This window comes from Silurus meridionalis, chromosome 8 (assembly GCF_014805685.1).
Source record: "Silurus meridionalis isolate SWU-2019-XX chromosome 8, ASM1480568v1, whole genome shotgun sequence".
Classification (NCBI taxonomy): domain Eukaryota; kingdom Metazoa; phylum Chordata; class Actinopteri; order Siluriformes; family Siluridae; genus Silurus; species Silurus meridionalis.
The window spans coordinates 11,508,404-11,531,791 of record NC_060891.1 but is presented as its reverse complement, the minus strand read 5'-3'; the positions used below and the strand labels follow the sequence as shown (position 1 = coordinate 11,531,791).

Sequence of the window (23,388 nt, the reverse complement as noted above, 5' to 3'; positions counted from 1 at the left end):
GTTGTTTTTAATTCATTTTATTGCAGTAAATCGATCGTGTTATTTGTCCCGCCGTGTGTAATGGTTTTGTACTCAGCAGTTTTGAGTGTGGGGATGGGTGCTTGGGCTTGAACCTTGCTCAGTCAATATTAGGCCAAGGGAATAATTCTCTCAGCTGATTGGCCTTCATCAGGCATCATGAGTGCTCTCGCACAGCAGGAAGGCAGCTGCTCTGGGGAGCTTTGGGGCACTGAAGGGTGTGTCAGGGCTTAAGAGCTACAAACAAAGGCTCAGCAACATGATTTTTGATATCTCTTTTTCAGCTGATCGTGGACATTTGAGCTGTGATGGGCCGAGCCAGCACACGCACACGTGTTCATTTTTAAGGTTTTATCCTCGTGAGAAATTGAAAACTAAGTTAGATTAGTATATTCCCATTTTCCAATGACTTTCTATCAGTTAAAAGCTTCAGGGGCTTATTAATATAGTACAAATTTAGTGCGAAAAATATTTGATTCAAAGTGTTTTGGAACAAATGAGTTTTGTAAATGTTGTACATTGCTGTTGTCTTATACTTGTTACACTGCTAGAACGAATGATTGCATTACTGGGTCAGATCAATCAGCGATCAGATTCCACTAGCAGTGCTAATGGGCTTGGTAAGCATGATTAGCAGAATTGTGGTTTCATTTTTCTTGCTCCTGTTCTGCATTTTGCTTAGACCTATTAAAGCATAATTAGATGGGACTGAAACAATCATAGTAATAATAATCTTTTACTACTACTAGTAATTATTATTAATATTTAGGCACATATTAATGATGTGTATTTATAATCTAATAGGTAAAAAGATCTAATAGTGTAAATATATATTGTTTTTGCAATACGGTAGACGATACTCAAGACTCCCCTGTCACACTACTGCCCTTTATGTAATCATGTTTATAGGACATCTTACATTGTCTTATGTCAGTCTTAGGCACATTGCTTTGAAATGGAGATTAAAAAAAAGAGCAAAACACACCTGAACTTCATTAAAGAGTCCCTCAGAGAAATGTAGTTTCCACACCATATACACTACATGGCAACAGTAGCATAACTACACAAAAGCTACAGTACACCCATGACTGCTGTTTATTAATAATAATGAAATGAAGCCGGGTGATATGCCGACTCCAGCTTTTCCTAACATGGAAAACCTAAACCGGGTGACTGACTATGAGCTCAGATATGATTAAGGTTTATTCTTTCAGCACTTTTAACACCTGACATTATCACACGACGGTATTTTACAGCAACAGTGTGCAAACTTTATAGTTTTTGATTAAAAATAAGTTGGAATTTGTCTATAAGGCAGATTTGGGGTTTTTATGAAAATAATGATAATGAAAAAACAATTCACACATTACTGTTATTACTGAGGGCACTGTTATGCTAGATCATGTTTAGAATAAAACCTGGAAATTGTATTGTAACAGCACACACATGTGGCAACATTTTGGGGAAGAACCACATACCGATGTGATGGTCCGGTGTCCACAAATTTATGACCGCATAGTGTAATATGGCAAGTTTAAAAATATTTTTTATTCCCTGAAACTTGTTTTTGTGGTGATTTATTAGTAGTGCTACATAACACTATGATTGGAGAATTTCATATACAGTCAACTACAGAAATATGGAGAAATGTTTTTTAGTTGATTAGCTTAACCTCTCACTGAAAATATGTGCAACATGTGGGAACCTTTAACCTAGAAATTTCCACACAACCCAGGTTTCTTCCTAGAACTATTTCTGAGCTTACAGAGTAAGAAATCCGAAACCAATTCTCAATACACATGATGTCAGCAGTTCATGGACTGGTGTGTTCGTGTTAAACCCATGATTTTGTAGCCATTGAACCATTCTGTGTGAAGGTAATTCATTGATCCTGCTAGAAGATCCAATCATGATCCAGTTAGAATACCTTGAAACAAGCAGCCAGTCCTTTTATGCTACAGTTTCACAAAAACCTTTCGAGAAAAATCTGTACTATATCACTCCAGAATCCTCCACATGCTTAACAGTGAGGATAAGGTTCTTTTACTGCCAAAATTCCAGTAGCGCCTAGTGAACTCCAGGCACTTACATTTTGTGTTTAGATGAAAAACACTTTCTTCTGGCATGCCTTCCAAATAGTTTTTTGGCGTGGAAGTCTAAGTACAGATTTGCTGACCCCAGAATGCTTCTACAAATCTCCAACTGTGATCCTTGGAACAATAGCAACATGCAGGCATTAACTAGTAAATAACACCGGCTTTATAATAAAGCCTAAATCATTTTTAGTGCTATAAATTACATTTCTTTGTTCCCTTTTTTTAAAGGTACAAGCATGCGCTACACTCATTTAGCAAAATCCAGAAGAGAGATTCCTAAATACACAGGAATTTATTTAATGTGGATTTGATTGTCAGCTCAGATTGAGTTAAAATAGGATTCGTTTCCCTTTTCTCAGAATAGAAATCCTAAAGACTAATTTAGTTTTGCTCCAGTGCACTAAACAGATGAAATCCCTGTTTGTATGCTGCATTGCAACTGCTGTGAAAGATTAATGGTTAAAACCAGAATAACATGAGGCCTTTTCATTTCATTTGTGTGCAACAAAAGAATATCAGGCTATTACTTACCTTTGAATGAGTAGAATTGATATTCTTTTAACTTCAAATCAGTCAGGCTTCTAATCAGAGTTGCTAAAGCCATTAACCTATTGTGTGGTTCATCATTAGCCAGATAGGTCTTGTTTGTGCTCTGTTTACTTCTGAGTACATTTCTCATTATTTCTGATTCAAATAGAAAAGTAGGGTAAGTTCTGTAGGCCAGGGTTATTCGGCATCACTAACAAGTCGGTCAAACTTGGGGAAAATAACAAGGTGCTTAATGTCATCGAAGAATATTTGTCTTCCACTGTTATTGAGCTTCATGATAACAGAACAACAGCAGGACATCCTATGCCTGTGGTTTATAGTAATCTTGATTTTTCAGCAGCACAATGCTGAAAAACAATTTGAAATCAGAAATGGTTTATTTTAGCAAACCCTAGATCAAAACAGAATGATCATAAATTAAGAAGGGACCAAGTCTATCTAAGGGAAGCATTATTAGCAGAGTAAAATTGCACACACTGATTCCGGGTCAGGCTCCAGTTCCACAACCCTGATGAGAAAGATTACAAATGAATCACTGAATGCATGCATTTGATTTTTGGAACATTCATCAGTAGAAGAAAACATGGTTTCTAGAGTTTTCTAAAAAAAAAATTGTAAAAATTTGCGTTCTATATTGATGGTAATCAACAAAATACAGTTTTGTTTCATGTTGTTTAAAAAAGTAATGATGCTACCACCTTGTCACACCGGTAGCTCTAGGAACTAGTGCAGACCTGTTATTACATGAATATAATTGCTGGAATGTTCATTTGTTTTACTTGTCAAGACAGATTTGCCACACTTTCACAGTATCCTAATTCTAGTGGTGTAAAGTTAGCTAGAAGTCTAGAATATAGACTTTTCAGTAAACCAGAAGGTAACATACATCACAAGTCAAGTCAAGAAGCTTTTTGTCATTTCAACCATATATAGCTGACGCAGTACACAGTGAAATGAAACAACGTTTCTCCAGAACCCCGATGCTACATTAAACAACATAAAACAACAATCACAGAAACAGAAAAACACAGGGCCAAGGACTAGTAAGTGTCCTCGCCACATACAGTGCATGTGTGCAACCTGGTGCAAACGGTGCAAAGACAACACACAGAACACAAAATAGCTCCGCCAGTAAACATGTTGTAACGAGACAGTGAACAGTAGCAAAAATGTAACCAAAATATTGTGCAAAAGAGCAAATAGCAGCAATCCAGGAAAGATGTGCAAAAACGGCATGTAAACAGTTTATGGTAATAAAGTAATGTAATGTGAGTGGTACTGAAGTCATGGGTGTGCGAAGTGAGTACGAGTGTGTGTTGAGACCGGATTGTTGTGTGTGTGTGTGTGTGTGTGTGTCTGTGTCTGTGTCTGTCCGTGTGTGTGTGTGTGTGTGTGTGTGTGTGTGTGTGTGTGTGTGAGGGAGAGAGGGAGAGAGAGAGAGAGAGGGAGAGAGGGAGAGAGGAGAGAGAGAGAGAGAGAGAGAGAGAGAGAGAGAGAGAGAGAGAGAGTGAGAGTTCAGTTCTTTGTTGAGAAGCCTGATGGCTTGAGGGAAGAAGCTGTTGCACAGTCTGTATGTTGCTGCCCGAATCCGAGTGAAGAGTGTGTGTGATGGGTGTGTGGGGTCGTCCACAATGCTGTTGGCTTTGCGGACACAGCGTGTGGTGTAAATGTCCATGATAAAGGGGAGAGAGACTCCGATGATCTTCTCAGCTGTCCTTACTATCCTCTGTAGGGTCTTGTGATCTGAGACAGTGCAGTTCCCAAACCAGGCAGTGATGCAGCTGCTCAAGATGCTCTCAATGGTCCCTCTGTAGAACATGGTCAGGATGGTGGGAGGGATTTGGGCTTTCCTCAGCCTTCTTAGAAAGTAGAGACGCTGCTGGGCTTTTTTGGTGATGGAGCTGGTGTTGAGTGATCAGGTGAGGTTATCTGCCAAGTGAACACCAAGAAATGTGGTGCTCTTGACGATCTCCACTGAGGATCCATCGATGATCAGTGGAGAATGGTCACTCTGTGTTCTCTTAAAAAAGACCACAACCATCTCTCTAGTTTTGTCCACGTTTAAAGACAGGTTGTTAACTCCACACCAGGCTGTTAACCGTTGCATTTCCTCTCTGTATGCTGACTAATCGTTCTTGCTGATGAGACCCACCATGGTCATGTCATCCGTGAATTGACGATGTGATTTGTGCTGTGCATTGCTACACAGTCGTAAGTCAGCAGAGTGAACAGCAGTGGACTAAGCACACAGCCCTGAGGTGCCCAATCGCAGTTGGTTGCAGCTTCCCTGAACATGTCCCAGTTAGTGCATTCAAAGCAGTCCTGAAGAGCAGACATGGATCCTGCTGGCCAGGTTCTCACCTGCTTTCGAACTGGTCTTGAACGCCTGCTGATTAGTCTGTATGCTGGGATCAGCATAACGGAGATGTGTTCTGCGTACCCGTGGTGGGGGCGGGGCTTCGCCCGGTATGCGCCCCGGATGTTTGTGTAAACAGCATTTAGCGTGTTTTGTCCTCTGGTTGCAAAGTCCACATTCTGATGAAATTTAGGAAGCACAGTCCTGAGATTTGCATGGTTGAAATCTCCGGCGACAATAAACAATCCGTCAGGGTGTGTGTTTTGTAATTCGCTAATGGTCCCGTTGCTTTCACATTTTATAAATAAAGAAAAAAACAATACCACTTAAATCAGAAATCTCCCCTACTTGTTTGACCTATAATTGCTTGTACAGTATATATAATTAGGGGACTATATGCATCACGGCCACAATTTATTGTGCCTCTATCACTGATTGGTCATGAATGTCCTCATCCCAGTCAGTTCACACCTTCACTTCCAATTTCTGAATAATTTTGGAATATGTTTCCCAATTCATCCATGATTTTAATGTGGTGTTCTTTTTGTCAAAAGACATTTAAAAAGGCTATCTGACAGTGTGTGTGTGTGTGTGTGTGTGTGTGTGTGTGTGTGTGTGTGTGTGTGTGTGTGTGTGTGTGTGTGTGTGTGTGTGTGTATATAACATTTAAAAAAATGTTAATTTTCCCTAATCTATGTAGACCTTCAGGATGCTCTGAATTACCTTTCAGAGGTTTAAATTGCTGTTAATTTTTATTTTTTTGCTAAAAGCATGGTGTTTTACTGAGAAGCAGAGCTCTAATGCATGTTGTTCTTTAGCCTGTAACAGGCTCGGAAATCAGCAGCATAAACATGGACACCACAGGCTCTCTGAAAATGACCGTAATGGCCTCCCAGAGCATTTTCAGCCACATAGAGGAGGAGAATCTGCCAGCTGTGAAAGCTTACCTGGACAAACACCGTGAGGTGGACAGCAGGAGTGATGTGAGTGAGAGACCATAAAAGAGATTTTGTGTGTGTGTGTATACAGTGCATTCAGAAAGTATTTGTACCCCCTTCACTTTTTTCATTTCTGTTATGTAGCAGCCTCATACTATAATCATTCAAATAGATTTTTTTCCCTCATTAATCTACATTCAGTACCCAATAATGACAAAGAGAAATCAGAGTTCTGAAAATGTCTGTAATTAATTTTTTAATTTTTTTAATAAAGAAAGAAACCCAAATTAAATAACAGGTACACATTCAGACCCTTAGTTTACTTAGTTAAAGAACCAACAATTACAGCCTCAAGTCTTTTGGGTTCTGGCACAACAAGCTTTGTGCACCTGGATTTGGAAATTTTCTTCATGACTAATCCTCTCAAGATGGGTCAGATTGGATGGGGCCCATCGCTGGATAGACATTTTCAGGTTTTTCGATCCTTTCTTTTACTAAGGTCCTCCATCCTCAGCATTCTCCTACTGATATACCCCATGTCCCTCCTCTGTTTTGGAAATATAATAAAGCAAAAAAAAAAAACATACTGAACAAAAAAGATTAGAATGGGTTTAAGGGTTTTTCTAGGCTGCAACCCAAAATTGTTAATATTATTATAATGATAATTTTAAATATTTTTTTTTACACTTACTAGGTCTATTATTATTATTATTATTATTATTATTATTATTATTATTATTTAAATAAATCATAATGGAAAGGTGTATATAGTACACCTATCGCACAGTTTGCTACACATTTTCTGTGAGGCCCTAAAGCTCTAAGCCAGTTTGTGACTGAATGTGTGTTTTTTGTTTTTTGTTCTTGTATTTTTTATTTTTTTTTTCTCTCTAGAATGGACAGACTCCTCTCATGTTTGCAGCTGAGCAGGGCAGCATTGAAATTGTGCAAGAGCTTATAAAAAGAGGAGCCAACGTTAACCTGGATGACGTGGTAAACACTTTTTTTATATTCCACCTCATTTCACAACGATAGCAGGAATATTCTTTACAGTGGAGGATCAGTACCACCACTCAGATAGGTGTATAGCATACCAAGAATTCATGAAACGGTAGGTATTTCCAACGAGTGCTTTTGAGGTTTTATTTTTTTTTCCAGCCTAAACTTATTCTCATCCAGAACCCTGACATCACTGGACTAATTTATAGGAAAAAACAAAACAATTGTTCTCATTTCCTGGTTTTCCACGTGATGTCAGTGTGGGTGGACCCTGCACTAAAGTGCTAGATTCCCCCAGGTTCACTCATAATAGCAGGTGGCCTGCAGAGCTGTGTGTAATTGGCATGCAAAACTGTGGTTCAGCAAATGACTGGGTGATGACATTTACCATACACACGCCCTAAGGATCTCATACCACTCTGGTAACATACAGTGTCCTGCACTTCACTGAGCTTTGCTACCCATAGAGATTGGGCACTCATGACTACTTGGTATGACCAACTGGTACGTTCAAAGTCTCAAAGTCTTTCAGGTTGAGAAAAAGGGCACTTTTAGGCATTTAGTCAAGCTTCTGTGTGGCTTTTTGTCTTTTACGCAGGATTGCTGGACTGCACTGATTTCCGCCTCCAAAGAGGGCCATGTTGAAGTGGTTGAGGAGCTGCTGGCCAACAATGCAAATCTGGAGCACAGAGACATGGTAAACCTCCTAAAGTACATATAAAACAACATTTTGTGTAGGTACAAAACCTACACAACTTTTGTAAGAGTTAAACATATATATGAATATGCTTTTTTTTGCACACAGTGTGTTTGTCTGTTCAACTTGTTACAAGCTGCAGTACATTTTTCTTGTGCTGCCTCATAAAACTAACATTTAAATCCTGTCAGTCATTTGTGCTACACATTGAAGAATTTTGTTTCTGTTGAACAGAACAAAGCTATTTGCCTTGCATAATTAATCACTTTTATTAGATAGTTTGAGTTATTGTGTTCATTTATATCATTAGCTGCTCTGATGATGTATCAGTATTAATGGCTTTTAAGCCATAAAATTGAGGACCATGTTTATGTTCCAAAATCACTGCTTCAGCAATTACATTTTGAACTGGAGTTTTATGCAAAGAATTGTATTGCTTTAAGTATCTCTGTTGAGAACTGTATTTTATCAGCAAATGTTCCTGGTTTATATTGATGAGTATATGTGTGTATGTATATTAAATTAGCAGCTCAATTCTATTGATTGCCCAGGTTTTAACTTGTGTGTTATTCATGTTAATCATTTCCTGTCACAGTGTTTGTCTGGAAAAGTGTGTCACGGTGCCAGTGTGTCGGTAGCACAGTGCTAATAATAACAGACTGAGTGTCTGAAGTAACCCTGCAATATGAGTAACAGTCTGACTCAGGTGGTGTGTTTAGGAAAACAACCCAGTGACTTTACTAAGAACATTTAAAAATACTGACGTGTGTGTGTGTGTGTGTGTGTGTGTGTGCGTGTTTGTAGGGCGGCTGGACCGCTCTTATGTGGGCGCCTATAAGGGTCGTGCGGAGGTGGTTCGTCTTCTGCTGGAGAAAGGAGCAAACCCAAACATCACTGGACAGGTACACAGTTTATTCAGACTTGACCGAGCTCCGCAACTCCATTTTGAAAAGTGGCCACATGATTAAAGCATTCACTCCAACAATACCTTTCTCCTTTGCAACATCAGTAGCATGGTGATATTTTTTATATAGGGTTCCTACAGTGAAATGAGAAAAGAAGGTGTGTGTATAAGTGTTTTTGTGTCTTATACGTCTGTGTTGTTTTTTTTTTTTTGCCCTACAGTACAGCGTATACCCCGTCATTTGGGCAGCAGGCCGAGGCCATGCCGAAATTGTTCGGCTCCTGCTACAACACGGTGCTAAAGTTAACTGCTCTGACAAGGTGACTACCATCATCACCACTATCTAAAGGTGTTGCTGACTTCACAGAGAAGTGATTCAACCTTGTTTACATAAACATAGTGTCTCTTGGCTTCTAAGATACAGGAAAATATTCCCACGAGGTTTTAGTATAATTGTGTATTATTATACCTGTGATTCAATGGGCTGTACAGTGTGTTCGCACATAAACCAAAAAAAAAAGGAAAGGGAATTCGCGCAGAAAACAAGGGGGTTTTCTCTAAAGAACTCAAAAGCAGTGTCCATTCCTATATACTATGCAACGTCTGGATGTTACATGGCAAAAACAGCTTTATATCAGTATAGATTCTGTTCTGTTCGGTGAACTTCTGTCTATTTGACATTGAATTGCAGTTTCCATGAAAATGTAAAAGAAAACCTCACCACCCCTTTCCCCCTTTGGAAAAACACTACTAATAGACTATTTGAACAAAAGGCAGAGCTTATTCCAGTGTCGGAAAGAACATTGCGTGGCATCAAATATTACAAATTGTTGTTTTCTTTTTTTTTATGTATATTTAACAATATGATATTTAGAAACTGATTACATCTTCAGTAAATCCCTTTGTCCTTGTTCTCTTGATCAGTATGGCACCACTGCATTGATCTGGGCAGCGAGGAAAGGTCATTATGACTGTGTGATGCACCTACTGGAGAATGGCGCAAACGTGGACCAGGAAGGAGCGGTGCGTTTCTTTTTAGCTTGATGTACATTTTTCAGGGTCTTTCATACCGCCATTTACTTTTTGTACATCAATTTTCTATTCATCAGTCTGTAGTGTTCTATGGAAGGCTGAAATTGACAGTTCAGAAAAGAATAAACCACTACACCACATACTGTTATAGGAAAGTAATTAATAACGAAGCAGAGTAAAGCCCAAAGTGGTACCTTCCATTTATAGTTACGTTTAACGTGTTGTTGAAAACAGCCTTTATAAACTTTCACTCCCCAAACAGTGAGGAAAAGCTCGCTGACTTTTACCAAACGCTGACGCGTGAGAATGTTCATGAATGTTAAATAAACAAAAATAAAACGATCATTATTAAGGGATGTGGTTTTGGTTAAATCAGATTTTTTTGTGTCATTTATTATTAGCTTTAGAACATGTGACACTATATAAGTACCTGTGAATAAGTTAAACATGTGAACTTTCTGACTAATACTATATCACATGCTAAATAAACTCCTTCAGATTGAACAACAAATATTATTCTCCAGAAAGCTGAAGTGGATCTCTCTCTCTCTCTCTCTCTCTCTCTCTCTCTCTCTCTCTCTCTCTCTCTCTCTCTCTCTCTCTCTCTCTGTCTCGCTGTGTCAGAACTCGATGACTGCTTTGATTGTGGCAGTGCGTGGTGGTTACACAGAGGTGGTCAAAGAGCTACTGAAGAGAAACCCTAATGTCAACATGACAGATAAAGACGGAAATACGGCACTGATGATTGCTGCAATGGAGGGCTACACTGAGATAGTGCAGGACCTCTTGGATGCAGACACCTATGTCAACATTCCTGACAGGGTGAATACATGATAAATTGATAAATATTTTCTAAATATATTTTGAATGCAAGTAAAGGTCACCAACATTTAATGCTTTGCATATTTACTGTATTGTTTGTATGGTTTTATGTGGGTTTCTTGGTTTTAGTTTTGTTTTGTTTTTATTGTCTTAGAGTGGAGACACTGTTCTAATCGCGGCAGTGAGAGGAGGCCATGTGGAGATTGTCCGCGCTTTACTGCATAAATATGCGGACATTGATGTTAAGGGACAGGTACTAGTATTTTCCTGTTTCATTTCTCTCAGATGTGAAGATTCCCATTTGTTTAAATTCAATTCTATAACCCACCGATTATATCAGTGTACGACATTTAATGTTCACATCAAGCATCAGAAGTGGCAAAAATGGGACTGATCATTGGGATCAGATGTACCGTAATTTCCGGACTATTAAGCGCACCCAAGTATAAGCCCTGAATTTAACAGATTTCTTTTTTAAATGTATAAGCTGCAGGTGTCTACATTGAAACTAATGAACTTTACACAGGCTTTAACGAAAGACAGTGTCTGTTACACGGCTTGTATCTAAACAGTAGCCTACCAAGAAATTCATTGTTCACTGTCTTCCTCCTTCCTTTCACAACAATTTCTCTCGGGAGTTTTTCTTTTGGCATCGTCGTGCGTTTAAAAATCACCATCGGTGAATCTTTTCTCCCGATGTCGTGCAGCTCAGAACACAGATGAAGTGCGTTTTTTTCATGCCCGGTTGTTTTCCGCGTGATGAATGATTCGCATTTCCTGTAGACAGTCCGAGTGAGCGGCAGGTCAAACGTCAGAGGAACCTCATCCATATTTATGATGTGGTGCGGCCCGATTCAGTGGGAGAGCATCTGATTTAATATAAAGAATTTCATTGGTTCACCTGAACCCGTTCGGCAATTTCATTGGTCTAATGTTATGGGGCTCAGTTTTTTTGGACCGATTTACTGGGTTCAACAAGCCATAAAGTTTGGACGTAATGGTGCGGGAAAACAAGTAACATCCATAGATTGGCATTTCTACAGGCAGAAATAGCATGTTCATCTTTGAAATTAGAGGAGAGTGGTCAGACTGGCTTAAGCTGTCCGGCCATAGTAACTGAAATGCACTCACTGTTCTGCTTTTGTAGCTCCTTCCAAGCATTCATGTATTTTATTATAGTGGCTGTGAGTGTATAAAAACATGTTAAAGCAGACAATCACCCTGTTTTATTTTCATTTGTTTCACTGCAGTGGCACGCTTCCATTTAATCATTTATTTTCTCTACACAGGACAGCAAGACTGCTCTCTACTGGTCTGTAGAAAAAGGCAACGCCACCATGGTACGAGATATCCTGCAGTGTAACCCTGATACAGAGGCCTACACAAAGGTAAAGCCAAATCACTGTGTTTTCATGGAGGCGCATAATACAACACTGAACTCATTACTTTCCTGCCCGTTTGTGTGCGATCTTGTGTTTTAGGAAGGGGAGACCCCACTTATTAAAGCTACCAAAATGAGAAACATTGAGATTGTTGAGCTTCTTCTCGACAAGGAAGCGAAAGTGTCTGCTGTGGACAAGGTAACAGGGCTCTGCGCTCAGAATACCGTTGTTCTTTCTTTCTTACTTTTTCTGTCTTTTAATTACGCTTGAAGTAGAATTTTTCTTTATTATAAAAGAGAGACATTCAGGACACGTGCAGACTTTCTCCAAACATCATGAATGAGAAAATGTGTTCTTATATTATCAGATCAGCTCATACACCGGCAGTTTTACTACATATACGGTAAATATTTACGTGGAACGTCAGTGCTCAGTATTTACAGGATCGATCCAATCTGCTCTTTCAGAAAGGAGACACAGCGCTGCACATTGCCATCAGGGGTCGGAGCAGAAAGTTGGCCGAGCTGCTCTTGAGGAACCCGAAAGACGGCCGTCTTCTCTACAAGCCCAACAAACAGGGCGAGACGCCCTACAATATCGACTGCACGCACCAGAAGAGCATCCTCACGCAGATCTTTGGTGCCAGTGAGTACTTTCCTAACTTGCATTTCAACCAAGTATTCTTTTGGCTACAAATAGATAAGCATTCAGAATTATTTTTTTTTCCCCCCTGACCTATTGTAGAGCACTTGTCCCCTACGGAGTGTGACGGCGACATGCTGGGTTACGACCTGTACAGCAGCGCGCTGGCTGACATCCTGAGCGAGCCCACCATGCAGCCACCCATCTGTGTGGGTCTGTACGCGCAGTGGGGCAGCGGCAAATCCTTCCTGCTCAAGAAGCTGGAGGGTAAGAGCAGCGCTGCACATTATACGGCAGTAAAATTTTAAATGGGCATTGTATAATTTAACAGTTTACACTTTACCGCTATATAAAGAAGACGACTAAATTACCCGTCGTGATGTTTTCAGACGAAATGAAGACATTTGCGGGCCAGCAGGTGGAGCCATTGTTCCAGTTCTCATGGTTGGTGGTGGTGTTGACTCTGCTGCTGTGCGGCTCCGTAGCTGTGATACTTGGCTTCTCCGTCGATCCAAAGCTGGCCATCGCTGTGGCCCTCAGCCTGCTTGCCCTGCTCTATATATTCTTTGGTAGGAGTCTCTTAGGAATTGATTCATCTGTTATGCCTGATATACAACAGTTCACACAACCTAGACTTTTTGTAATGATCAACGCAGGCTATAATCGCTCTTGACAGACTAGGTTTAGACCACTGTGACTGTATATTCACATCAGTTTTTATCAGTGAAGCATGCATTCAATGTTGCACCCCTATGAAGTACACAGATTATTATTATATATTTTATTTATATAGTAATGTTCATATGCAGCTTTCAGGTTGGAAACACATATTCACAATCATTTCAGAAGCACATAAATGCAGTATATTTTCAGTAAAGTGGTCAATCAGATAATTAGACTACTTTTGTATATAGGCTCCCAGCCTGCCTCCATTCTAACTCTAATAAGCTTTTTAGCACATGAAAGGAAGGAGCAGCTACAGCCAGACATGTTCTATTAATCAGCTTTCCAGCAAATCAAATTACTGAAAAAACACGCGCCGTGCTGTTTAGAATACGTGCGGCGATAGTCTCTGTTTTTGTCCAGCAGAGAGCAGCATTGCACAGTGCCAGAAATTGTTTAAACCGTTGACTGCAGCACTGTGATATCCTTCTGAGCGCGTGTGACCCAGACAGTGGTAGACAGTAACAAAGTAAATGTAATTTGTTACTGTATTTAAGTAGCTTTTTCACGTATCTGTACTTTACTAAAGAATTTCCGTTTGGGGAGACTTTAACTTTAACTTCTACATTTCAAAGTCAAATATCTTTCTTTCTACTCAACATTTTGCAAAAACAGTCCTTTTTATTTGAACTTGACGCTTGGTGGTATCTACTCAGCACCAACATACAGTTCAGCATCAGTTTAACACAAGCAGAACATTTTGAGAGGAATAAATTATGGAAGAGACTCCTGACTCTGACTTGCTACTGCACCTTATTTGCGTGATTATTTTTTCAAGAATGTTTTGGTCTCATGATCATTTTAATAGATATCAGTGTTTGACTCATTAGTATCATTGCACACAAAGCACATTTTTTAATATGTTTAATCATTGAGATACGGATTCAATTTTAGTTTAAACAAGTGCTAAAATCTAAGTGAAATCTGCTAAATCAGAACCGTAACTATAAAAACTCTTTCAGACCCTACTTTGAGACGCACTCGTTCAGAGCATGCTGGGTAGAGTACTGACTGAATGCTGCTGGACAGTAATAAGGAATTGTGGATTGGATTGGTGTTTCTTGATCATTCAGACGTTCTCCTCACTGTTCGCTGTTCTAGTGCTCGTGTATTTCGGCGGGCGCAGAGAGGGCGAGAGCTGGAGCTGGGCTTGGCAAATCAGCACCAGACTTGCACGCCACATTGGCTACCTAGAGCTGCTGCTCAAACTGATGTTTGTCAACCCACCGGAGCTTCCTGAGCAGACGACTAAGGCCTTGCCAGTCAGGTACTAAACACAGTGACATGACTTTTTTTTTTTTTAATAAAGCAATTAATTTTGGTAATCAAGCTGTGATTAGATTTCGATGAGTCTGACTGAACACATGCCCCATGTTTGGAAGGCTTAACGAGCGAGCGACCACTTTGTTCAGGTTACTGTTACCATTACTGTTTAGACACTGTTTAATATAGGATTAGTGAAGCTGTCCAGCTATTTACAGTAGTTAGAATTATGCAGCGTTTCTGAAGTTTAAAGCCCTGGTTACAGAGGTCAAAAATATCCAGCAACTGGTGTGTGTGCTTGTTTAGATTTCTGTTTACAGACTATAACCGCCTGTCGAGTGTGGGTGGGGAGACCTCCATGGCTGAGATGATTGCCACGCTCTCAGACGCATGTGAGAGAGAATTTGGTTTCTAGCTACTCGACTCTTCAGAGTCTTTAAGAACGAAGAGACACAAGGTTTGAAATGGCTCGCTTGAATTCCACTTCATGTTTCTGCACAAGATATCATTTGACTTGACAGCATTTGTCTGTGGCTCTTTCTGGCCATCTTCAGGAAAGAAGTGGAAGAAGACATGCTGCGTGCCATCTTTCGTTCTGTTCGCACTGACTCTGGCGTGCCTGGTGACAGGTATGGCCCTCTTGGCTATTTTTAAAGTGGACTCACCCAATGTGACGGTAAAAGCGGTGCTAGTAGCTGTGGCCAGTGTGGTGGGCCTCGCTCTGCTGCTCAACTGCAGGACCTGGTGGCAGGTGGCGGACTCGGTGCTGCGCTCGCAGCGGCGGAGGCTACACAGTGCCGCCAACAGCATGCACAAGCTGAAGAGCGAGGGTTTCATGAAGGTATACAACACTTTTGTAAACATGCAAGTCATACTGTACGTACAGGCTACACGAGACGGGTATTTGAGAGGTTTTCGAGCAATATATATATTTTAGAAATTTTGGTTTTAAATAATCAGGTGAAATGTAAATACCTGAACTGAAATTGAAAATCTTTTTTGCACACAATTTTTATCTGATTTGAAAAAGGCAGCTTTAATTAGGCACTTGCAGAAGATGTTTATTTAGCAAGACTTGGAAGAATCCTCCAGTGTCTGTAACAGAATGAGATTATGATTCATTTCATACATTAAACATAAACAAAAGTGGGGAAAAAGTGCTTAAAAAGTTTTTTTTTTTTTTTTATAAAATATTCTAAACCCTGACCATTTTTGCGCTACAAGAGTGAAAATACTTACTTCGAAAATAATCCACTTTGCTGTCATTTGTTTACCTATAACAGCACAATCTGTATATTAGACTATTATTTATTATTATTATAATAATTATTGAATACTGTGTTTGTGTGGATGGATGGATGGATGGATGGATGGATGGATGGATGGATGGATAGACAGACCAATGTATACCTTTATAGCCACTGACCAGCCTAATATTGTGTTGGTTACCTTTTTGCTGCCAAAACAGTCCCGACCTGTTGATCATTAACAGCATTAACTTCTTCAGCATTGTGAGCTACAGGAGCTCATTTGTTGGATCCCCACGTGCATCAATGAGCTTCGTGCGCCCATGACCCTGTCGCCGGTTTACCACTGTTCCTTCCTTGGACCACTTTTGATAGATATTGACCACTGCAGACCGGGAAAATCCCACAAGAGCTGCAGTTTTGGAGATGCTCTGACGCAGTCGTCCAGTCCTCACAAATTGGCCCTTGTCAAACTCACTTAAATCATTAAACTTGCCCATTTTTCCTGCTTCTAACACATCAACCTTGAGGTCAAAATGTTCACTTGCCTAATAAATCCCACCCACTAACAGGCGCTATGATAAAGAGATAATCTGTGTTATTCACTTCAGCAGTCATAATGTTATGCTTTGTGTGTGTGTGTGTGTGTGTGTGTGTGTGTGTGTGTGTGTGTGTGTGTGTGTGTGTGTGAGTGGTGAGTGAGTAGTAGTTGATACCGTTCTGTAGATTTCACCTGTATATTGCATTATATTAAAATCATAAATACACATGAATTATATTCTATAAATTATGTTTCATGTATTGGTGCATCTTTTTATAATTTCTGTATCGTTTTTTACTTGTTTGTATCTCTCTGTTGTTTTTCATTGTTCGACTAGGCTACGCTGGTGAAGAAAGATAGCAGCTTTTTTTATTTTTTGTGTCGGTTTTTTATTTTTTATCTAGGTGCTCAAATGTGAAGTGGAGCTCATGGCTAAAATGGCGAAGACCATCGATGGCTTTACTCAGAATCAGACTCGCCTGGTTGTCATCATCGACGGCTTGGACTCCTGCGAACAGGATAAAGTGCTGCAGATGTTGGATACGGTGTGTGTTTGTTTGTGTTTGTACATTTGGTCAGATTTCAAAATTCTGCAAGAAAACAACATTTCAGAAATTGCTTGTGCCTTGTCCCATCTTCTTCCTCCACCTAAATGCACAAATAACACCTCAAACCTGACTAAACGGTAAACACTTTCATCAGTTTCTCATTAACAAAGCAGAAACTACACACTCTAGCTATCAGAGTTCACCCCAGAAAGTTCAGATCCCGCTTTTCCGCCCAGAGTAATAGAATTTCCTTCAGCCAAACGTTATTATTTGGGGATATAATCCCCTTGTGTTGGCAGCCTGCTAAGTGCTAATGAAATCTCCCTCCTTCCAGAGCACCTGAAACCTCAAAGACCCCTTTGTGGCTCATTTAGTCGCATCACTTTTAAAGTCTGAGCTTTTTTTATTAATTTTTTTAGCTCTCAGTTTTAATAGAAATTACAAAATTGAATTTTTATCACACACTAAATGTTTTTTTAAGCTTGCTGGAGCGGAAGTTCCATAGCCGAAAGGATTTGCATACTGTTATGAATGGAAATGGCCTGTGGAGGATTATGGCATGTTGGGAAAGAGACAATAAGGTTTTTTGTGGCCCACTGCATTATAAACAAATATTTGAGCATAGACGATCGCCTGAGGCAGCAGACATCAGTAATTAACTTTTTAAATAGTGTACAAATCAGTGTCCTGTGACACTCGGCCACGCTCGAGTCTCTCATGAGTCTGGAAAGTCCCTGTCATTTCCAGGACTGGAGCTTTTTCCCTAGATTGCAGACTTTTCTATTTGGTGCCTGCCCTGATAAAAGGTGCTGTTTATATAATTTGAAAACCAAATTTAAGTGCCGGAATAACTCAACCGAATTCTAAGAAGGACGTTACAAAATGGGCAAGAAGCTTGTTCTCCGACAGATTTCAGGGACGGGATAAGTGGCTCAGCCTACCACAAATCATTATTATTGAATGATACAGTAATGTCAATTTAAATGCGAGCGCCACCACATTTAATTTTGATTTGATTTTAGTTAAAAAAGAAATATATTGAATTAAGCGTAGCACTATGAATCAAAACAAGACACATAAGTAAGAAATGTGAAACATTACATAAAATGCAAAACAAAAATGTTAAGCAACACTTATATTCTGCATTATACAGAATATATAATATATAATCTTCTTAATTTAGATTACTATAGAAATAAAACCTGGATCTATTTTATAGTAGTCAATGTGCAGTTTGTATAGCAGTACAGATTTACCATCTTCTGAAAATAACTCGACATACAGCCATTATTCTATTATTGTCCAAATAACTAGCAACAAAAGTAAGTATAGCCTAAGTGATAACAGCTGTATGTTGTGTGACCATGCAAAGCCACATGTCCTCATCATCATGTTCATGTTTTTGTCTGCTTGACAGGACCATACAAATGTTGTATCTTTGGTGCTTTGGGTACACTTCTCTCATACTGACCACAATGTTCAACATGGCACCTCATTGCAAAAAACTCCCTGAGGAGTTGAGATTTAGAATTGTTGTTCTCCACAAAGATGGCTTAGCCTGTATGAAGATCGGCAACACCCTGAAACTAAGTTAGAGTAAAGTGGCCAGGGTCATACAGAGGTTTTCCTAGGCGGGTTCCACTCGGAACTTCCACGAGGAAGTTAAGTCCTCGTGCTGTGCATCAGGTGCAGAATCTGCCATGAGTCTGCATGTGTGGTGCCAGCACTGCTTTAGAATTTGCAGAAGCGGAAGTTCCACTTGTCAGTAACAGTAAATCTACAAGCTGCAAATTGACTAAAATATATCCAAGTTTCATTTCTATATTATTGTCCATTGAGAACATATAATAAAATGGTTGCTGAAACACAGTTGAAATACACAGCAAGACAGGGTTACTCCAGGACCTGGGTTAGGAAATTGTGTTCTCATGCATCTCTTTCACTGCAGGTGAGGATTCTCTTCTCCAAAGGCCCATTTATCTCCATCTTTGCCAGCGATCCCCACATCATTATTAAAGCCATCAACCAGAACCTGAACAGTGTGTTGCGTGATTCCAACATCAACGGCCACGACTACATGCGCAACATAGTGCACCTCCCTGTCTTCCTGAACAGCCGCGGCCTCAGCACGGCCAAGAAACTCTCAATGGCTTCACCAACCAATAGAGATCTGCTAGCTGCTGAGGGTGAGCAAAAAGAACATGTGAAAAGGTTAAAATAATCGACAATGTATCATTAACCTGCAGTATGTTACGACTTTCTAACGAGCTCTAAAAAGGATGTAAATGCCTGATTATATTTTTGTTTTTCTGCCTCTGCAGCATGGCATGAAGAACTGGAGAGGAAGTTTCAGTCTCAGAACAGTCTTGGAGAGCAGGCCAAGCAGGGCAGTAAATCGACTCTGAACAGGAGGGTAAGTCTCATCTGACTGGGGGAAAAAAACAAACAAACCAGTGGGTCATGGATTTGCAGAACATATTTTGTGCTCTGTAAATTCTCCTCAATCCTCATGCAAATATCTTCCTCGTTCGGTGAAACAAGACACGAGCGTCACGCAAGCACTCCCATATAAGACACACGCGCTCGCGCTGTTGGCGTGCTCCTGTTTGTTGTTCTCGTGTGTTCGCCACAAGGCTGGCAATGTGGAGAGGGATGCTGTCGCAGCCCCTGGATGTCGCCGAGGAGCATCTGTAATTGATTTAATGTCTGTTTACCCTCCCCGCTGAGATGGCATTGCCTAATGACAGGGTGCAGCAGCAGTGGGGCTCAGTGACAAAGCTCTGGCATGGCCGGCGTCTAGTGGGAGGCTAAATGGCTCCGCTGCCTGCCCTGCGAGTGCCCCATTTGTTCGCCTCGCTGATTTATCAGCCCGCTTTTCATTCGGCTTTCGGGGACGCGATCCTTTTTTTTTTTTTGCTGCCTCCGCCACTGGCGCGCCTGGCAGTCGTCCTTGTTTTCGAGAGTGCAAGTTCATGTTTCGCCCGTTTACAAGAAGCTCATAAAGTCTTTCCAAATCATTACAGAGAGGAAGATGCATTGGCTGTACCTCGTTACTGCTACTTTAACTAACGTGAACTTGTAAGAGCTGTGGTCAATATCTGTCCATGCTCCTTCTGGAGTTTTTATCCCTTTTCTTTCTTTTTTTTTTGAGACGCAAACTGATCATGTGCCTTACCGCTGGCTTGAAAAGGGGTACCTGTATGTTCATTTATATTGGTAGCCACACACTCCACTCACAAGGCCGTCATTATAAACATCAAAGTGAACTTAGAGCCATAGCGTTCTCGATCATCAGCTGTCGAGAGCGACCTGAGAAGTTCTATAAGACAAGGAAGGAACAAGAAAGCAGCTGTGGATAAAGTACCCGATGCTAAAGAATAATGGTTGCGATCATGTGACCTCAATTGTCAATTATAATTCATAGAATACTATAAACAAAAAGGGCATTTTTTTTTTTCTGGTACGATTATGTATTTTTTTGTAAATTCTCTCATGTATGGTGCAGTCTGGGACGATTTATGGGATCAGTGATTATTACATGCAGAAAACATCTTTTTAAGTCTAGCGTTTTAGCAGAATTGTTTGGAAGAGGGTCTCGGTGTCGCAGCAGGAGGGAAAAACGATGTGCCTCTTTGTGTGAAAATGAAGTGACCAGGCATGACATTATGACATTTTTATGAACAGCGATTATCACCTGTTAGTTGGTGGGGGATGTTTGGCAGCAATTGAACATTTTTTTTCTCAAGGTTGATGTGATAGAAGCAGGAAAAATGGTCAAGCTCAAGGATTTGAGAGAGTTTAAGTGAGAAGGGCCAAATTGTGATCGCTCCAAAACTGCAGCTCTTGTGGGATGTTCCCGGTCTGCAGTGGTCAGCATCTATCAAAAGTGGTCCCAAGAAGGAACTTCTTATTAATTGTAAAATGTTGCAAGCTGTTTAAAACGAGCCTCTGTGCTGAAGTGCGTCTGTATGTTCTGCAGGATACGTACCGGAGACGTCAGATACAGCGTACAGTAACACGCCAGATGTCTTTTGACCTGACCAAGCTGCTGCTTACTGAAGACTGGTTTAGTGACATCAGCCCTCAGACCATGAGAAGACTCCTCAACATCGTATCAGTCACAGGTTAATACAGCGCCATCATTTTTGTTTTACCGCTTAATCATGAAATCTAAAATATTTGTATGGTTTTTCTAACCATTAAAAGAACAAACATACCAAATACAAGGGACAGATATAGTAATATTCTTTTCGCTTTTTTTCGAGAAAGTTTCAATTTGCAATAGTAACTCGAAAATGATTTGCCTCGATGCTTCATTTAGTCCCTTTAACTACACGCGGAGCACAGTGTTTCCCCACAGACCATTATTAACGCACCACCCGCTAAACTCTGGACCGCTCTGGGGTCTCATTTATAAATGTGGCCTACACACAAAACGGGGACGGAAACGTTCGCAGATTCCCCTTTCTCAAGTTCTGTGTTTCCACGTCGCACGTACACAGCGTTCAGAATTTACTTACAGGTGCTCACTTTCTCCCTTCAATTTTCTCATAAACAAAAATAAATAATCGCAACCTTTGCGGGGAAACTGCCCTACGCACGTTTTTAGCTTAGTTTTGTGCGTACGCCACGTTTATAAATGAGAGCCCTGTACAGGTAAAATGAAAAACAGAGGAAACGGAGAGGAAACAGCGAGGGGCGAGGAGAAGATTTAGGCCAAAGAACACAGCCGAAAGTTTCCAAAGTTTAGAATCGTTTTAAGCTAAAACATAAGGGAAAACACCATACAGTGCGTTTACCTTTTTTTATTTATTTTTAAGTAATTTGAAAGAGATTTTATATGATTTTTTTTTTTTATATTTATTTAATTAATAATTTTTTTGTATATATTTGTATTTGCATTTTGATGTAATCTGGCAATTAAATGCACTAAATGGGTTTAGTTTTCACAGATATTCTTGTTCACAATTTCAGCAATAAAAATGTTAATTTCACTAAAAAGGAAACAAATAACTTGTTCATTTTAAGAGACCCGTCTTCTTTTCAGTTGTATATTTAGCATTGCTTTTTTTAATGAAGAAAAGGTACTTCTCATACGTTTACTCAAATAATCAATAAACTAATCTATAGCTGTAATATGAATTCGATCATTGGTAGATGCCACTAATTAATAACTGAATACCTGGACACTTAAAGTATGTTTAAATTAATATTTCATTCATTACTTGCTGTTTCATTGCAGCTGGTTTGTATTAAACCTGGGGAGAGCTTTATTTCTTCTCTTTTTACTGTATTAAGACAGAAGTTACAAAGTGCTAAAATTGTAATTGATTATTATTGTTTCCTTATAGCAACAGTCTTGTTTACTAGTTTGTAAATTTGTAATACGAGTACAAATCGATTTCATAGAAATTATTTTCCTGAAACAATCTCCTCATCATTGACTTTTATCTATTCCGGAGAATTTTGTATAATTGTATATACGTGCTATGACAGGGCGTCTCCTCCGAGCCAACCAGATCATCTTCAACTGGGACCGGTTGGCGTCATGGATCAACCTGACGGAGGAGTGGCCCTACCGAACGTCCTGGCTCATCCTCTTCCTGGAGGAGAACGACCTCGTCTCGGACCAGGTCACGCTCAAGACCATTTACGAGAGGTCAGGTCCGGTGCCAGCCGTCCTCCTACGCTTGCTCTATGCTATTCTGTGTTAATGTTGGAACCGCATTCGCATCCTGTGCGCTCGAAATAGCTGCTAACAGCCCAATCAACACATGCACTTACAACAAGTTACTTTTCAGTTTGACACACAAGTTCACAGCCGTCACAAAGCTTAACAGCTCGAGCTGCTCTGTAAATATTTGTCTCAGGGCTGTTCTTTTCCTCTTGCCTGACGGTGGCAGTAGAGAATTTTTCATCATTTTTTATCTTCTGTATCACTTCTGACCTGGCCAGGAAGAGACCTTTCGATGAAGTAATGGGTTTTGGCCTTTTTGTTCAGCCAGTGAAGCTGCCTTCATGTGTCAAATGTCACCGAAAATCGCAGGAAATCCGATGCTCTTGTAGAACAATGTATTGAACATTGACCTGGTAAGTATTTGCCTAATTCTTTACTTCTTTAGAGAATGTAGCTTTGTGTGTATGTGTGTGTGTGTGTGAAGCAGTTGCTGCTGTTGCTCAGGGCTTGGCCTTTAAAGGTTGCTTTCTGTCACACTGCACTAGCATGCTGTGACTCCCCAGGCTGTGGAAGTGTCAGAGCGTCTCAGTGTCAGCATCTGGTCCCTCTCACACAGCCTGGCTCGCTCTCTCTCTTTCTCTCTCTCTCTCTCTCTCGCATACATTCTCTCTCCATTTCACTTGCTCACATTATTCTCTCTCATCTTAAACTCATGTCATACCTGTAGTGTATAAATGCACCTGCTTCTTCCCTCCTCTCTCTCTCTCTCTCTCCATTTCACTTGCTCACATTATTCTCTCTCATCTTAAACTCATGTCATACCTGTAGTGTATAAATGCACCTGCTTCTTCCCTCCTCTCTTTCTCTCTCTCTCTTTCCCTCTCCCAATCCTACCCCCCACCTGTTAAAGATGAAATAAAAGACTTCCCTGTAGTAAATTAAGTTGTAAAATTA

At 40.2% G+C, this 23,388-nt stretch overlaps 1 protein-coding gene across 1 annotated transcript in view; it reads left to right on the top strand.

The window, feature by feature from the left end:
* kidins220a (kinase D-interacting substrate 220a) overlaps positions 1 to 23,388 on the top strand; it is a 53,063-nt gene that overhangs the window by 4,027 nt on the left and 25,648 nt on the right. Inside the window, 23 exon segments of the mRNA XM_046856088.1 lie at positions 5,838 to 6,002; positions 6,852 to 6,950; positions 7,555 to 7,653; positions 8,458 to 8,482; positions 8,485 to 8,555; positions 8,779 to 8,877; positions 9,482 to 9,580; positions 10,214 to 10,411; positions 10,566 to 10,664; positions 11,701 to 11,799; positions 11,893 to 11,991; positions 12,261 to 12,438; positions 12,538 to 12,702; positions 12,825 to 13,004; positions 14,260 to 14,425; positions 14,728 to 14,831; positions 14,834 to 14,878; positions 14,976 to 15,262; positions 16,614 to 16,754; positions 18,706 to 18,943; positions 19,079 to 19,170; positions 20,737 to 20,881; positions 22,254 to 22,416. Coding sequence (XP_046712044.1) covers positions 5,871 to 6,002; positions 6,852 to 6,950; positions 7,555 to 7,653; positions 8,458 to 8,482; positions 8,485 to 8,555; positions 8,779 to 8,877; positions 9,482 to 9,580; positions 10,214 to 10,411; positions 10,566 to 10,664; positions 11,701 to 11,799; positions 11,893 to 11,991; positions 12,261 to 12,438; positions 12,538 to 12,702; positions 12,825 to 13,004; positions 14,260 to 14,425; positions 14,728 to 14,831; positions 14,834 to 14,878; positions 14,976 to 15,262; positions 16,614 to 16,754; positions 18,706 to 18,943; positions 19,079 to 19,170; positions 20,737 to 20,881; positions 22,254 to 22,416 — 3,023 coding nt within the window. The 5' untranslated portion in view covers positions 5,838 to 5,870.